Source organism: Nomascus leucogenys, chromosome 15, assembly GCF_006542625.1.
Source record: "Nomascus leucogenys isolate Asia chromosome 15, Asia_NLE_v1, whole genome shotgun sequence".
NCBI classification, from domain to species: domain Eukaryota; kingdom Metazoa; phylum Chordata; class Mammalia; order Primates; family Hylobatidae; genus Nomascus; species Nomascus leucogenys.
The window spans coordinates 527,248-544,794 of NC_044395.1; the positions used below are offsets into that span (position 1 = coordinate 527,248).

General features: G+C 56.6%; 1 protein-coding gene across 3 annotated transcripts in view; it reads left to right on the plus strand.

Moving 5' to 3' along the window:
- The first annotated feature begins 604 nt into the window (after window positions 1-604).
- The window catches only part of B3GAT1 (beta-1,3-glucuronyltransferase 1), a 33,279-nt gene continuing 16,336 nt past the window's right edge, over window positions 605-17,547 (plus strand). For 2 of the 3 annotated variants that reach the window (XM_030828744.1, XM_030828743.1), the window contains exon 1: window positions 605-1,092. Coding sequence is in view for 1 of the 3 variants with exons in the window: in XM_030828742.1 (XP_030684602.1) it covers window positions 5,579-5,619 (41 nt within the window). In the remaining 2 variants the exon portion in view is untranslated. Of the gene's footprint in view, window positions 1,093-5,512; window positions 5,620-17,547 lie in introns of all 3 variants that reach the window. The other variant, XM_030828742.1, reaches the window with a different exon arrangement.

The following is a 17,547-nucleotide window of genomic DNA, read 5'->3' on the forward strand; positions in this document are numbered from 1 at the left end:
GGGCCCTTCCACGGCGCAGCAGAGCCCACAGGTGGGGCCGCCCTATGGCCGCCTCCTGAGGACCCCCGCGACCACCCCACACCGGCACCCCGTTTCCTGGCACGGCACCGTCCGCCCCCACCAGCCACCTCCCATCCGGGGTGCCTGAAGCCAAGGAGGGAGCTGCATCCCCCACCGGCTCCCCAGCTCGGCCTCCTGGTCCCAGAGAGCCGTCCCCCCAGCCTCCTGCAGCAGCCCGGCCGGAAACAATCACCCTTTGAGAGAGGCTGCCAAGCTGGGCGCCAGGAGCAGCCAGGATGGAGGCGGGGTGGAATGGGGGTGCAGGCGGGGGCCGAGCTTTAACTCTCGAGAGCCGAGACCTGGGGGTGCGTTCGGCCCCTGCCCGCCACCCCTGCTCCGGCGCCTGAAGCGGGAGCCGCCTCCGCGGGGGACGGTGCCGGGGGAGGGTGGGGGGCGGTGGGGAGGTGATACCAACCCCCGGGGGGGGGTCCCCTCGCCGTCCTCCCTCCTCGCGCCCCCGCCTAGGCTGGCGAGGTTGGTACCGACCATGAGCAGCTCGGGTCCCGCCGGCGCTGGCGCGGGCTCGGGGCGGGGGCGGGGCGGGGGCGGAGAGCGGGTGGGGGCGGGGCGGGAGGCGCCGGCAGAGCAGCGGCGGCACCGGCACATCCGCCGCCACCTAGGGGGACTCTGCGCCGGCCCGGTCGGCTCGGCTCCGGCCGCGCGCCCCGCTCGCCCTTCTCGCCCCCTCGCCTGCTCCCCGCGGCGCCCTCCCCGCTCCCCGCCTCCCGCCCCCCGCCTCCCTCCCCGCCTCCCTCCCGCGCCCTCCCTCCCGCGCGCTCCCAGCCTTCGGCCGCCGCCTCGCTGAGCCCAGAACGAGCCGGGCCGGGGCGGCGGGGCCGGGCGGGGCTGCGGGCGGGCGGGCGCGCGGACCCCGCGGCTATGAAGTGGCCCCCGGGGGCCCGGAGCCCGAGAGTCCCCGGGGAGGGAGCCGCACGCCGCCCAGGGCAGCAGTCTAGGGGCGCCGGGGCCGGGGCGTAGGGGCCGTCGCCCGCGATGGACCGCACCAGAGACGCTCCGGACTCGTCGCCGCAGGTCAGTGCTCCCCGCGCCCCCGCGGGCGCCCCGCCGCGCACAGAGCCCCTTTCTGCGTCCCCATCGGTGCCCACGCCATGTCCTCCCGGGCGCGCGCTGGGGCGTGTGTGTGTGCGCTGCGCGCGCTGGGGGCAGCCGGAAAGGGGGCCGAGAACCGAGCTCGGGCCGGGAGGCGCTGCTGCCGAGGGGCTGCGAAACAAAACCCGGCACCACCTGCCCTCGTCGACCGGGATTAGGGGAAGAGCTGGTTCTCAGCAGGTTCTAACAATTGGCCCGGGCTCTCAGCCGTCAGTTCCTGGCCCCCTCAGCAGGTGGTTTCTGGTGGCCGGATGAGGAGTCAGGGGTCAGTCGTCCACCACCTCCGCACCCCTGCTGCCCAACAGCCCTCTCTGGATCTCTCTCTGGCTCCTGGGCACTGCCAAGTTAACTCTCTTGAGGGGGCCCGAGCTCTGCGGGGCATGCTGAGGGACCCAGGGGTTGCAAGGGTGGCACAGAGCCCTTGGGACCTTCGGTGTAGCAAGGAGGAAGGAGGCGCGACCAGTTCACCACCCTCCCATCTGCGCCTGGGCTCAGGTCTGAGGTCCCAGTCCCTCCAAAGTCAGAGCACACAACTTCCAGAAAAAGGAGGCTGAGAGTTGAGGCAGGAAATAGGGAAGGAAGCCACCGGGTCCGACAGTGCCAGGGAAAGGAGGTGACAGCCCCTTACCAAGCAGCTAATGTCAAGAACCACCCCCACATGCACACATGGGAGCCTTGGCCCACCTCCCTGTCCCCTTCCTCCCCCAGCCAGGCCTAGCTGCATGGATTCTTGTAGAAGCTGGAGCTGAAGGACTCCAGACCTATAGAAAGGGGACCTTTCCTGACAGTTGCTAGCCCAGTGCATGGGCACCAGCGTGGGTGGGGTGCCCAATGGTGCCTCGAGCTTGGGCTGTGTAGCATGCACTGTTGAGAATGTTGGGGTACGGACGTCGTAGGGCCCAGCACTGTGCAATGCCTGGATGTGTTTGTGTGGAAATGAGAGGCACATCACTCCCTAAGTTACTAGGGCTGTGGGGCATGTGGCTGCATAGGACTGTTGTTCTAGGGTTTTCTAAGATTTGTCTTCTGTCATTATGTCTCCCTACCTCTGCTGGTAGCCGCGACAGAGATTGAGACATTTCCTCCCAGAGTCTGCTCAGCTGGTGACCATTAATGGCCTTACTGGACCAAACATCCAGCCTTCCCTTTCTTCCCGTGGGGTGAAGACCCTTTCCCAGGGTCTTCAGACAGACTTCTCACTCTGCCCAGTCCATGCCCAGCACTGCCAGAGGTTCCAGAGCTTAGAGACATTTTCCCTCTTCCCCTTTCGATGGAAGCAGAAATACTTGCTAAGGTTAATGGGACTGGGAGAGTTAATGCATCTGTGCCCCATTCAGCACTGGAGCCAGGAGCTCGCTGTTCCTGTTTCTTGCCTGACCCCAGGATGCTTGGGGATCACTCCAGGTCCAGGTGAGCTGGAAGCTGGCAGGCGCTGTGTTCAATATGTGTGTGTAGGTTTCAGACTGGGCAGGTACTCACTGTTCCGCCAGAAGCAGGGGGCAGGTGAATCACTGAGGGGATCAGCTCCAGCAGCAGGATTGGAGCCTGTGGCAGAGGCCAAGGAGCTTCACGGGAGGATGCCCTGGGGCAAGCCCAGTTCCCCAGCTTAGGCTTCGGGGGAGACCTGAAGGTTCTCTTAGTGGTTTCTCGGGGATAAGGGGACCAAGTCAGATGTACTTTCCTAGTTGTGGAGCACAGCGTGATGAGGCAGGCCGGGAGCTGGGAGTGTGAGATGGGGAAGAGGATGCACTGAGTGAAAGGCTGAGCGGACAGGAGCACGGTGCTCCATTGTGTCTGGAAGAGAGGGATGAGTGTTCCTCTCTGATGAGAATGGAGAGGAGGAGAGGAAGGGGCTGAGGAGGAGGAGGAATCTGAGAGAGAGCCTGACTCAGGCAGAGAAAGAGGCAGTGAGACCAGAGACAAAGGCACGGAGGCGCACTGGCGGACGGCAGAGGGAGGCCCACAGGCAGAAGTCAGGGCGGGCCGAGTGGTGAGTTGGGGCGGGCTGGGGTCCTCCCCCTGTTCCCCTACATCGACCTCAGCAATTGTCCACCCCTGCAGGAGGCCCCCCACTGGAGCAGCTGGACATTCTACTGAGGAAGGTCTTTCCTGTGGCTCTGATGAATGTAAGGGTCTTTTAGACGCAAGCCCAAAGGCAGAGGGAGGACAGGCTATGAGGTCAAGCACATCTTGCAGGTCAAGCACATCAAGAGCTTGCAGGGACTTTGAGGGACAGCCTTCGCCCCTGAGCATCTCGCAGTGCTGAGGGTTCCTCTCCATCTTCTGGCCCCTGCCCCAGCCCTCCTGGTCCTGGAATGCAGGGCAGCGAGGAAGGATGTGGGGTCTGGGGAAACCTGGCACTCAGGAGAAGAAGAGAAGTCATGTACCCCCTCCCCAGACCTCCAGGCAAAAAGACCTTTGGGGACCCTACTGAAGACTAGCCAGGGGACATGGAAGAAGTGCAGTGGGGACAGGCCCTTGGCCAGGCTGTCTGAGGTCCAGTCTCAGCTCCATCTGTGGCTAGCCGAGTAGACTTTGAAAAAAACAGAGCTCTCTAAGCCCCGGCTTCCTGACAGTCTATAAATTGGGAAACCGTCATCTCACCAGTTTTTAGAAGAAATACTAGATGAATTTTAATTTAATCGTTTATTTTATACACCCTCACCCCCTTTCTTCCAGGATGAGGATGGCTCTAGAATTTGGAGTAGCAGTGTCAGGCCAGCCCTGGAGCCAATCCCACTGGAATCGGTGCAGGCTGTCCCACCTCCCACCTCACCCACTTGAGTCATCACACCTCCAGACTCTGGGCTGGACCCTCCCTTCCTTATCCCGACCCAAAGAACCCAGAGCCTGCCTTGGCTCAGAGTTCGTCCTTTTGCCAAACACAAAATAATACTTTCTTGTCTAATTATTGTTAAATGTAACAATTTATCAGCAAATGGTCATCTAAAAAAAAAATCGTGACACAAAAATTTCAGATCTGTGAGCCCTTCTTATCCACGCTGAAAGGTGACAGGGTGGTCAGGGAGCCCCCAAAATTCAGTTCACTTGCACCAACACTGACCAAGCACCGACGGTGTTGGAGGCTCTGCACCAGGTGCTGGGAACGTGAAACATCAAATAATCCAAAAATCCAAATCTAATGTTTTCTGTTTAGCTTTGGAAGGGTTATGTGGGTTGCTTTTTTTTTTTTTTTTTTTTTGCAGCTACAGCAAATTTACTTTTCTAATGAGATTTAGCTCCAGCCAATATTAAAATGAGCCTGCGCTCCCTGCGCACACACCAGCTGACAGCAGGGCAGGAGGCAGCCTCCGCGCCAAGTGCCTGGCAGGGATTAAGGCTTTGCCACTGATAAGCCCAAAAGTGGAGAGTATGAGTCTGGATCAAGAGTTGACTGGATTTGAGGACTAACCTTGCCCAGGGGGCTGTGGATTCCACGGCTCAGTCTTCTGAGCCATGGATGGCAGGAGCTCTCTCCTCTCATACGTGGGAAATGTGAGCCAGCTCTCTGCTCACAGGAAGAAGACCGAGAGGGACGGGGGAGTGGAGACATGAAGGCGCGGCGTGGGGAGTGCCAGTGGCACTGTAGTTGGAGGCCTGGCTCTGCCTGTCCTTTCTGGCTGGCTGTGTGGGCCGGGGTCCTCTCCTTCCCCTCTGCCCGTCTTGCTTCCTCTGTCTATGGCAGGTGGGCAATCTGGCCTCTGAGGCCATGAGTCTCTCTTTGAACTCTGGGCTACTCATTTGGCCATTGTTCAGAAACTATTAGAGCCCAACACTGGGCACGGGGGGCTGCATCCGTCCGCACCCTGAGCAGCTCCTCAGTCACACCAGCCACATTTCAAGTGCGCAGCAGCCACATGTGGCTAGAGGCTGCCAGCTTGGGCGGCACAGATACAGAACATTCCCGCCAGCACGGAAAGTTCTAGTGGACAGAGTGTTGTGGACCGGAGCCTGCACAGGTGTTTTGGCAGGGTGGCTAAGCGCAAGGTCCTGCTGGCTGGATTCATATCCTAGTTCTGCCACTTAGTAGCTGTGTGGCCTCGGGATGTTGCTTAACCTCTCTGTGCCTCAGACTTCTCGCTTTTAAAATGAGGGTAATAGGATGTTTCTGAGGAGGAAATGAGTCATTACAGTTAATCATGCTAATCACTCAGAGCATGCAGTAGCAAGAGCTTTTTTATTTTTTATTTGAAAATAGAAAGCCGTGTTTATTATTCATTTATTTAACAATTCACTTAAAGGCTTATTGAAAAGCCCACTCTGCCAGGCCCCCCCACCCACCCAATCAACACAAGTCCTTGCTGCCTCCTGACCCTTCCTGAGCCTCCACCTCCTCCCCTAGGATGGGATTATTCCTGACCACACACCCCTGGGGGCTAGAATGAGATGAGAAAAGCATCCTCGCTTTATGCAGATGCAGCCAGATCGAGAGGCTGACGCTTTTTGGAGGTGAGTGCAACTGAAATTCTGTTTTGTCACTAAAAAGCGTCTGCTAAGCCCCCGTACTTTCAGAATAAGAGGAGCAAAGGAGGCATGGTTAGCTGCCACCAGCCAGCACCATGCCGAGCAGGGATGGAGGAAGGGATGTGAGGGGCCCCTGCCTGGGTTCACCCCTCCCTGGTCTGGAGGGCAAGAGAGCCCAGAGGCTGCTGCGGGCTCAGTGGAGGGAAGTGGCGGGAGCAGAACCTGCAGGTCTCAGAGGCCAACTGTGCTGCCAGGAGTCCCCCGGGTGCCGGTCCCAGCTGCATCTGCAACTCACTGTGCCACAGACACTGGTGGGGCCTCAGTTTCCTCATCTAAGACAAGGGGCAGGGCCGCATGAGCGTTTCCTCACCTGGAAAAATCACTTCCACACAGCGACCCGAGCTGGAGGCCAGAGGGAGGGAGCCTGCCTGCCAAGCCACCAGGGGTGGAAGGTGAGGGCGGGCCTGAGGGGCAGGAGCTGGACACCCCAGGCTACCTGGCCGCCAGCCTTCTCCGAGAAGTAGGATTCTGCAACCCTGGGCTACTCCCTTCTTTTCACAGGTGAAGGGACAGACAGCCAGAGCAGCCCTGCTCCTGTCTAGGGCCACAGAGCAATTTCACACAAGGCAGAGGCTGAGTGCCCCAGTGCCCTCCCGGGCAGATTGTTGGTACTATTGGCAGGCAGATGTGTGGGGGCTGGGGGCTGCCTCCCCCGGGGTTGGGGCACAACACTGAGACTCCCAGGGCCCCTCACCTCCTCTCTTCTCCCTCAGATGGCTGGGCCCAGGAAAGCCAACCTCAACTATCCCTGACAGCCCTGGGGAAGGTCAGTTCCTTCAGGCCACAGGCAGCAAATTAAAAATACAAACTAATGAAACCTGTGAATCGCTAGCCTGCCAGAGTATGTGCACGCACCCTGACCAAAGGACCTCACCAGGCGGGTGACCATCGGCGGGCCCTCTGTGGCTTCAGACCTGGGTTTGGGGCTGCCCGGTGCCTACCTAGCCCGGACATGAAGCCCTCTGGGTCCCCGTAGCTGATGGGGGGTCCCCTTGGGGGCATCTTCCCAAGCTAAGGAGGTCACCACTGCTCTGACACCCTTGAAGATAAGTCCTGACCCCCAAGGAGTGCTGGTGCTGAGTCCCTCTGAGGCAGGGCTGTGGCAAATGCCACCTCCGTGGTGTTGCTGGCAGGCTGTAGGTGCATCTCAACAGTATCAACACCCCCCAACCCTGCTTGCCTGCCCCAGCCCTTCTCCTTCCCTCCTCTTCCCTCATCCACAGACCACAGAGTGGGAGAGACGGCCGCTCGTGGCATGGGGAGGACACTGAGCCCAGAGAGGCCCAGGGACCGGCCAGTTGCACCCACGCTGCAACTGACTGACACAGGCCCGGCCCAGCTCTGCCAGCCTGCCTTGGCTGAAGTACAGCCTCTGGGCGAGCTGCTTTCCTCATGGTCAGAGAGTTTCTGCACGGAACTGAAGTATTACTCTCCTAACTCATCGCCTGTCCATATTAGCTTCTTCTCCCACACGTAAATCTCTCTCTCAGAACAAGTGCTCCAGCGCTGTGTCTCTGCAGCTCCCCAGGCCCGAGGGCAGCGAGAAAGTTGCAGGCTGTCGGTGGGACACGCACACTCTTCCAAGTGGCATACCTGGAGCCTTGGAGGGGGGCCTCCTGCAGGCATGCCTGGTGCCTGTCACCGTGATTCCCAGGAAGGTGCATGCTTGAGATCACACACAGACACCCAACCCAGCCGTGAATGCTCACTGAAGCCCAGGGTGCAGGCCCCGAGGGGTGTGCCGTCCTTGACTATGTCTAAACAGATGTTCTGGATGAATGACAGACTCGTTTTCATTGTGATTTAAAAAAAACACATAACATAAAACTTTACCATCTTAACCATTTTCAAGTGCACAGTTCAGTAGTGCTGAGTATATTTACATTGTTGTGAAACAGATCTCCAGATCTGTCTCATCTTGGCCATTGGAAACTCTGTACCCATTCTGGAAACCATCATTCTCAGCAAACTATCGCAAGGATAAAAAACCAAACACCGCATGTTCTCACTCATAGGTGGGAATTGAACAATGAGAACTCATGGACACAGGAAGGGGAACATCACACACTGGGGCCTGTTGTGGGGTGGGGGGAGAGGGGAGGGAAATCATTAGGAGATATACCTAATGTAAATGACGAGTTAATGGGTGCAGCACACCAACATGGCACATGGATACATATGTAACAAACCTGCACGTTGTGCACATGCACCCTAGAACTTAAAGTATAATAAATATGTACATATATATAAAAAAATTAACTCCGTACCCATTAAATGACTCCTGTTCTCCACAACGTCCCAGCCCCCACAAGCCACCATCCTAGTTTCTGTGTCTGTGAATTTTACTACTCTGGATGCCTCATAGAAATTGAATTGTGTGAAATTTGTCCCTTTAAGACTGCCTTATTTCACTTAGCATAGTGTCCTCAAGATTCGTCCATGTCAGGGCATGTGTTAAAATGTTCTCCCTTTTTAAGGCTGAATAATATTCCATTGCATGTGTACTCCGCATTTTCTTTATTTTCTTTATCCAGTCATCTGGTTGACAGGTTATTCGATGCCAGGCTATGGGGCAAAAGCTCAATAAATGGCAAATTCTTCCCACTCAGGAGATGTCTGAGCAGAGGGGCCACCCAGCAAATACTTCTGCCCAGAGGGAGGCATGTCACAGTGTCATGGGAGCATCAAGAAGGAAGGCACCCCATCCTACCTGGCATCTGGTCTGGCCTCTGGGGCTCCCTTTCTGCATCCAGGGCTACCCAGGCACCCTGTGGTGCCCAGCCCTGAGTGTGAAGCCCCTGGGCTGAGTGCACCTGGCCTGGTCCTGGGGGCTAAGCAGCTCAGCAAGTGGAGGGACTGTGAGGGAGGGAAGCATGTCCCAGGCAAACGTACCAGTGTGAAGGGATGCCTGCCTCCTGCTCTCATCCCTGCTGCCTTCCCGGGACCCCGAGAAAGAAATGGGCCAGGTACTCCTAGAGTCTCCTGGGGACAGGAGCCCGGGAGAGCCTGGAGACCCCCTCCCCCAGGTATGTGGAGGCCTGTCTTGAGCCTGTGCCTTGGGCTCCATGTCCATGGTGGACCGTGGATCTGTAGCCGCCCTGGTGCTCACTGTGTGATGTGTGGCCTAGGAAACCCAGAGATAGGATCAGCACACTCTACTGTCGGGGGCACTGAGACTGAGGACCGCGGGACCATTGCACCCACACCTCCTCTGCTGTGGAGGGCACACACTGCCCACTCTGGTTCACACATGTGCTCGGGGCAAGTCCCCTACCCAAGCCCCTTCGACTTTTTTTTTTTTTTTAAGCAGAGTCTCTCTCTGTCGCCCAGGCTAGAGTGCAGTGGTATGATCGTGGCTCACTGCAAACTCCACCTCCCGGGCTCAAGTTATTCTCCTGCCTCAGCCTCCCCAGTAGCTGGGATTACAGGCCTGCGCCACCACACCTGGCTAATTTTTGTATTTTTAGTAGAGACGGCGTTTCACCATGTTGGCCAGGCTGGTCTCGAACTCCTGACCTCAAGTGATCCACCCACCTCAGCCTCCCAAAGTTCTGGGGTTACAGGCATGAGTCACTGTTCCTGGCCCAGTTCAACATTTTATGTTAATTGTTTCTTCTCCAGGCAGTGGGGTTAGCTGACACCCCAGAGGAGGGAGGGACCTTAGGGGCAGGACAGGTGTAATAGAGGGAGGTGGGGGAGCCCTGGAAGTGGGAGGTGGTGAAAGTAAAGTTCTCTGGGAGCCTGAGCCTGCATCCTGGGGAGACGGGGCAGGGAGTGATGGTCCTGGACCCCCACCAACGACTCAGTTCTCTGACAGCTCTGGAGGCAGGAGAAGAGACGAGGGTTGGGGAATCTCTGAAATCACTCGTCCTTCCTGAGTGTCTTTCTGGGAAGCTGGGCAGAGACACAGGACCAGACTGGGCAGGGTGATGGGAGGGAAACAGCAGCCATGCACTGGGGCATCCCCGCGACTTGACTCTAGCTCAATGTGTCAGTTCCAAACCTCAGTCTCCCCACCTGAAAAAGCAGGGTGAGGGGATGGGTGCCCACCTCATCTCAGGTGGCTGCACCGAGGCTACAGCAGGAAAATGCATGAGAAAGTGCCTTGTCGTTAGGCCGGGCGGTGAAGGCTCACGCTTGTAATCCCAGCACTTTGGGAGGCCGAGGCGGGCGGATCACGAGGTCAGGAGATCGAGACCACGGTGAAACCCCGTCTCTACTAAAAATACAAAAAATTAGCCGGGCGTGGTGGCGGGCGCCTGTAGTCCCAGCTACTAGGAGAGGCTGAGGCAGGAGAATGGTGTGAACCCGGGAGGCGGAGCTTGCAGTGAGCCGAGATCGCGCCACTGCACTCCAGCCTGGGCGACAGAGCGAGACTCCGTCTCAAAAAAAGAAAAAAAAAAGAAAAAAGAAAGTGCCTTGTCGCCTGGCCCGCCTGTGCAGGGGTGCGTGCTCCAAGCAGGAACAGAGGGAGCCGGGGCCACGGCGCCAGGTTCCAGGGACACCGCCTCCCAACAGTGGTCAGACTGCCCTCCGCAGGCCACACCCTTTCGTCACAACTGCATGCTGGTGTGCCCAGTTTCCATTGAGCCCAAGCCACAGCACCGCCTCGTACTGGGGAGAGAGGGATGTGCCCGAAAGGCTGCCTGAAGGCTGGTCCCCACTAAGCCATGAGGAAGGAGCCAAGGTGCCTCCTTCCTTTGCCCTTCCTCTCCCAGGCACGTGGATTCAGCTGAGTTTTACTTTTTTTTTTATTTTTTATAATTTCAGCATTTATTTTAGATTCAGTGGTACATTTGCAGGTTTGTTACCCGGGTATATTGTGTGATGCTGAGATTTGAGGCATGACTGATCCTCTTACCCAGGTACTGAGCTTAGTAACCAATAGGTAGTTTTTCAACCCTTCCCCTCTCCCTTCTTCCTCCCTCTGGGACTCCACAGTGTCTATCGTTCTCATCTCTATGTCCACGAGTACCCGATGTTTAGCTGCCATTTATAAGTGAGCAGTATTTGGTTTTCTGTTCCTGTGTTACTTCACTTAGGATAATGGCCTCCATCTGCAACCAGGTTGCTGCAGAAAAAAACATTGTTTAATTCTTCTTTATGGCTACGTAGTATTCTGTGGTATATGTGTACCAGGTCTTCTTCTTCCAGTCTACTGCTGCTGGGCACCAAGGTGGATTCCATCAGTTCCCTATTATGAATAGTGCTGCGATAAACATATGAGTGTATGTGTCTTCACAGTAAAACGACTTATATTCCTTTGGGTAGACACTCAATAATGGGATTGCTGGGTCAGATGTTTAAGTTCTTTGAGAAATCTCCAAACTGTATTGCACAGTGGCTGAACTAATCTACATTCCCTCCAACAATGTATAAGTGTTCCCTTTTCTCCACAGCCTGGCCAGCATCTGTTGTTTTTTGGTTTTTTAATAATAGCCATTTAGACTGGTGTGAGATGGTGTCCTGTGATTTTGATTTGCATCTCTCTAATGATCAGTGAAGTTGAGATTTTTTCATATTCGTTGGCCACTTGTACGTCTTCTTCTGAGAAGTGTCTGTTCACGTGTTTTGCCAACTTTTTAATGCCGGTATTTGTTCTTTGCATTTAAATTGTCTAAATTCCTTATAGGTTCTGGATATTAGACCTTTGTTGAATGCTAATCTGTAGGTTGTCCATTTACACTGTTAAGAGCTTCTTTTGCTGCACAGAAGCTAGTTTAATTAGGTCCTACTTGTCCATTTTTGCTTGTATTTTGCAGTTGCTTTTGAGGACTTAGCAGTAAGAATTTTCCCAAGGCTGATGTCCGAAATGGTGTTCCTTAGGTTTTCTTCTGGGATTCTTAGATAGTTTGAAGTCTTACAACATTTAAATCTTTGGTCCATCTTGAGTTAATTTTCACATATGGTGAGAGGCAGGGGTCCAGTTTCATTCTTCTGCACGTGGCTAGCCATCCGCTGAATCTTAAAACAAGGTGGTGGTGGTGTTTGTATTTACCACTGTGTTCTATATGATCTAACATTCATAGTGCCAGTGGCGTGCCAGGCCTTATGCTGGTGTCTTCCATTGATTCCCTCGTTTGATCTCAAAGTAGCCGTGTGAGAGTTAAGGGTGAGGAAACTGAGTCACGGGGATATTGGCGTAGCTCTGCTTTGGGTTGGGCTCTGGGCCCTGGTGTGGGAATGCAGAGGTGAGTAAGGCCAGGCGCCCCCAAAGGAGCTCCTGGCCCGGGGCAAGGGTGCAAATGTGAAAGCTGCAGGCAAAAGGCAGGACCCAGAGCGGGAAGCCCCATGGTGTGGGCACCTTGAGTGAGCAGACCAGGGCAGGGGCAGGGCCAGGGAAGGCTTCAGAGTGGGAGAGGGAATGCCAAAGGCACAGAGCCCAGGAGAGTCTCCCCTCGCCAGCACCTCACCCAGAACGGCAGAGACAACAGCACCAAGGGAAACTGAGCAGCCTAAGGCAGCATGACAGCAGGAAGGCAGCACTGTGGGGCAGCTGGCTGCTCACATCCTCCCTCTGGGATGTCCCCACCTTGCTCACAGCCTGAGAGGTTCTGCAGGGCTGTCAGCTAACCCAAGCCTCGGACACTCAGTTCCAGGGCCGAACTCACCTGGTCACCTGGCTTGCTTATGTCCAGGCCGTGCTGGGCTCCAGCAGGTACCAAGTCAGTCACCATGACCTGTGCCAGGCTCCATGCTGCGGACGGACACGCTCGTCCAGCCCATCAGGAGAGACCCTTGCTGCAACCAGCACCCAGATCCCAAGCAGCACAACCTTGGGCGGGGCCTCCTCCGTAGAGAGGGTCAGATGAGGCGAGGCTCACAGCCCTCCTAGCTTCCAGGGCCCAGGATTCTAGGGCATCCCAGCCTTTCTGGGTTCTGGACTGCCCTCTGCCACTGCTGGGCAGCCTGGCAAAAGAGGAGGTCAGTGCTGTTAGCAGCAGCAGCTTCGACGGCTTGCCCCTGGGCCCTGCCATTCATTGGGTAGCAGAATGTGCCTCACGCTCTGGGGCCCTACGGGCCTGGCCCCCACTGAGCAGGCGCCCTGTGGTGGGTGTGCGCCCACTGGAGGCAGCTCTCCACCCATGGGTGTCCTGAGCAAACCACAGGCCTCTCCTAGGGTGCATACATTGCTGGCTGGCTGGGGACCCTCTCAGAACAGAAGCAGGTTGGTTGGTGTGTTAAGAGCATTTTGCTGGAACCAGGGTCCAAGGGCAGGACCCAAATCCTGGCGTGGTGTCTTCATAGAGCTGGAATGATGTGCACGGCTGATTCTACCCCACCTGTCTCTGACGGGTGAAGTGAGGCTGAAGGTGGGCAGGGATGTGGGGAAACTGCTGAACAGGAGCAAGTGAGAACCCCTTTGCTCCCGTCATGCAGGTGAGAGGAGCCATTCTGGGGTCACCAGCTCATGAAGGCTACAGTGAGGCCCCCCAGGGAGGGAGCAAAGCAGAGAAACTATCCAGTCTGCACAGGGCACTGGCTCCCACAGCCAGTGCCTGCACGCAGGTAGCAGTGGGCTCTGGTTAGAGAACCCACCACCCGCTGCACCCAGAACAGACCTGCTGTTGATCCATTATTATATCAGCTCATCACATTTTCAAAAGCATCCTGGTTTGGATGAGGAAGTATAAGGTCACACTAGCTCTGATGAACAAGGGCAGGGAAGTCTCAGCTGCCAGCCGGGTGTGCAGCTGCAGCACAGAGGCCTGCCTGGGGCACACAGCTAGGAAGAAACCCGTATGTCCCCAGAGGCAGGGGCCAGCTGGCCATAGGCAGGAGAGGGCCCGGGAGGGAGCCAGCAGTGGACCCAGGGCCAGGAGAGGTGGCACAGAGGCACAGCAAGGACCCCTGCCTGGCCACTGCTGCCCAGAGGAGTGCAAGGGGATGGCTGCTTTCTATCTGGACCTGGGACACTTGAGACAGTCACTCAACCCCCTCATGCCTCAGTTTCTTCATCTGTAAAACGTGAACAAACCTTTGGGATTACACGGGTTTAACCACTAAATGAGATAACAATGTGCAATCATTTTGGAAGCCACAAATCACTAATGAATGTGAGCTGCTGTGTTTAGTAGTTTTTAGGAGCAGCGGCCCCTGCAAACCCCAGTGCTGCAGAGAAAGTGAATTGGCCTCTTGGCGTCACCCCATCTATGTTCCAGCATCTGAAGCCATTGGGTGCCAAGGGCAGGCACATGAGCTACTCTTTTATTTGAACAGGGACCCAATCGTGGATTTGTCAGCAGGGCACAGAGCAACACCGAAACCCAGCTAAGAGCGTGCAGACACGTGCCTGTGAACACACGTGTGCTCACTCACGGGGTGCTGGCCATGAGCACACATGCACACATGCATGCACATGGGTGTCAAGCAGCAGGCCAGCTGCCCTGTGAAGTCACTCGGGCGGGCAGTTCTGTGGTGGCCAGCGCAGCTGCGATGACCTGTCGGAGCAGAATACTCAACCCCAGTGGTTTTCTTGAGTCGAATTCCAAGCAATATATCGAGGAGCACAGGGAGCACAGGGAGCAGGCACCTGAGTCACTGTGGCCAGACTGGCGTCTCCCCAAATCATCAGCCTCGCGAGAGTGCTGGGCAAGGGGGAGGGGACGCCGGGACAAAACCCATGCTTGCTGTTCCTCACTGCGGGGCCCCCTAACTGCCACTCGGGCCCAGGTACACCCCCACACGTGCTGGACCCTGGCCGAGGCCTGGCAGAGAGGAGCAGGCAGGGCATGGAGGCCCAGGCAAGGGAGCAGTTGACAGCTGGAAGGAAACGAGACGGATGCTGGTTTGCAGTGGCCGGGCCTGGTTTGCGCTTGCGCATCTTGACTCAACTTAAGAACCCTCTCCCTGGCTCTGGCCCCCCCGCGGCTCTGGGTGGGAATGGGGCACTGCCCTCTGGCATGGGCCGTGATGCCTCTCGCCACAGGACGAGGAAAAGGGTGTCATGTTGGAATTTCAGGGATGGAAGCTCGGGGGGCACAGGTGGCCAGGGAACAGGAGGGACGTGGTGGGAGTGGTGGGGCGGGCCCAGGGCAGGCTTCCCTGAATGCCAGGCCGGGTACGTTGCAGTCGGGAGTGGCACAGGAGGATCCGAGCAGGCCGCAGGTTGGGGTTGGAGGGTCTGACAGTGTGTGGACTCTGAATTGAGGAGGAAAGGCAGGCGTCAGAGAGATCACCATAAGGGCCATTGCGGGTAAAAACTTGACCTGGCCCAGGATCAGGGGATGGAGCCCTAGGCCGGGGCAGCAGTGGAAGGAGCTGAGGCCCAGCCGATGCAGGGAGAAGGTGGAGCCAAGGGCAGCCCTGAGGTTTTCATGCCAGGACCATGACAGAAAGAAGGGGGCTTGGATGAGAGCTGCTTCCAGAGGAAAGGTGGTGGTTGGATCTGAGGTTGTGTGTTAGGTCACAATGGACATGCCAGACAACAAGAGGGGTATAGCAGCTCCATGCGAGAGATGGGGAAGCTGAGGCCGAGGGAAATCGAAGGATGTCGTCAGGGGCCTCGTGCTGGTGTTTTCTCCTCTGGCGATCCCAGACCCTCCTCTCCACCTGCTGCTTCTTTGGAGGTGATGTGGGGCTTTCAGATCCGTGGCCTCCATCTGCCCTCCAGCAAGCAGCCGGAGTTCAGCTGGAAGGAGGCAGCGGGAAGCCAGGCCGAGCAGACCCGTTCCCTACCCCTTCCAGGCTGCAAGGTCAGCAGTGACAGCAGCTGCTCTTTATTGGCCCAACTATGTGGCAGACGGTTTGCCTGATTTTTTTTTTTCTAATTATCCTGACAGCCTAGTGGTAGGAGCGGTATTTTTATTCCCATTTTACAGATGGGAAAATGAAGGCCCAGAGAGATTACCTCACCAGAATCCCATAGCAGAGGAGGAAAGAGGGTGGCAGGTGCACAGGGTCGTCTGGCTGCAGGGTTCAGAACCTTTCTGCATCGCACGGCCCCTCCATGCACAGCTCTTCCAGGACAGAGGAGAGCAAAGAGGTGGTGGCAGGGAGGTGGCAGAAGGCTATGACTGTGGCTGGGTTCTGCCGTCACCCTCAGTAGCTATGGGACTAGGCAGGGTCTGAGGAGCTGAGGGCCAGACATGGCCCATCTGCCTTGGTGTGGGGGACAGACTCTCGGGTATCCTTGGAAGCCCCACCCCCCGGTGCTCATGCCTTCGTGCAGTCCTCACCTTTGGTGTGGATGGCATTCGTGACCAGCCCCTAGCCAGCGGACTGTGCGAAAGCAGTGGGCCGTCACTCCCAGGATCACACTGTGCTCCGTAAGATTCCGTCTGCTAGCAGATTGGCTCACCCTTCCTTGCTGGCTTGACGAAGTAAGTGGCCACGTTGGAGAAGCCGTTGTGGCAGGATCTGCAAGCAGCCTCTGGGAGCCGAGGGCAGTCTCACTGACAGCCAGCAGGAAGCCACGGCCCGCAGTCCCTCCACCAAGTGAGCCTGGAAGCAGAGTCTTCCTCAGTCAGCCTCCAGATGAGAACACGGCCCTGCCAGTACTTCACAGCCTTCTGAGACCCTGGACTCCTGACCTGTAGGAACTGAAGAGAGCCAGTGGGGGCTGTCCTCTGCCAAGTGGCTGGGAATTGGTTAGACAGCAGTAGGATAGGAAATGAACACACTTGTCTTGGGAGTGGGGACATTTCCTTCCAAAAGTGGGCCTGGCTTTTAGAATGGGCCTAGGGCAAGGATGGAAAGGTAGCAAGGAAGGAGGGCAAAGGAGGTTGGGGAGCAAGCACCTTTCAATACCAGACTTCTCCCCCAATCCCAGGCTGGGCTCCAGGGTTCTTTACAGGGACTACTTGCCAGTCCCACAAATCCCAAAGTTAGCATGAGCCTCAGTAATCCCTATCACGCAGGCAGGGGCCAAGTGGCCGAGTGGTGCTCTGTGCACCATCGTCCGGTCATGATTAGCACATTCCTGCCAAACGCCTTCCTCCACTCGGCCAGGCAGGAGCACCCCCACCCCTATCACCATCATGACCTGCTGTGGGATGGCTCCTCTCTGGGGTCTTCCACAGGCCTGGCTCACCACTGTCCAGCGTCCCACAATCCTTTATCAGGTTTGTTTCCTTCAGCTAGCCTTCTCTCCAGCTGCCGCTCCCTCTCCGGCTCTCCGTCCCCCTGCAGAGCATCTGTGTGCCCATCCCCACTTCCCCACCCGCCCCCAGGCGTGCCCCAGCAGAGAGCAGCAGCATGTGATGTCACCACACGATGAAGCCCCAATTCTTGCTTCAGGGCCTCCTGCATGGAGGCTCTGGGGTGGGTGGATGAACTGCTGCCTGAAGACCACTAGCTACATGATTCAGGGAATTTCAGTGACACCAGCTGGGGCCGACAGTGTGCTCAGTTCAGATTCCTGCAGTTAGCCAAATGGACTTTCACTGGCAGAGCACTATACTAAGCCAAACCCCAATTTTCATTTTTTACTGAATCATAATCAAAATCAAAGCCAAAGACTATTTCTGAAAAAAAGAAAAACAAAGGAACTACCTAAAAAAAAGTCAGTGAATTACATTTCTGATGCTGGAAGAAAACCAAAGTGTGAAAGTATTCTCTGCACCAAATCAGAACAAAACTAATACTTCCTTCTGCCCAAGTCCTTGGCTGGGTTTTCCCAGTTAGAACAGAACAAGATGGTTTGAGATCTGGAATTCACGCTGCCCTTCCATCAGCGGTCCCAAGTGTGAGCCCGCAGTGACCCAGGCTGGGAAGCAGAGTGCAGACATCCCAAGGCCCGAGCCTGCCACTCTTCCTCCATGAGCATGGCGAGAGCAGGGTTGGGGGGAGATCAGCAGTGCCTTCCGGGGGGCACTCGGCCTGACCACTGAGGTAGGCCATGCAGGGAATGAA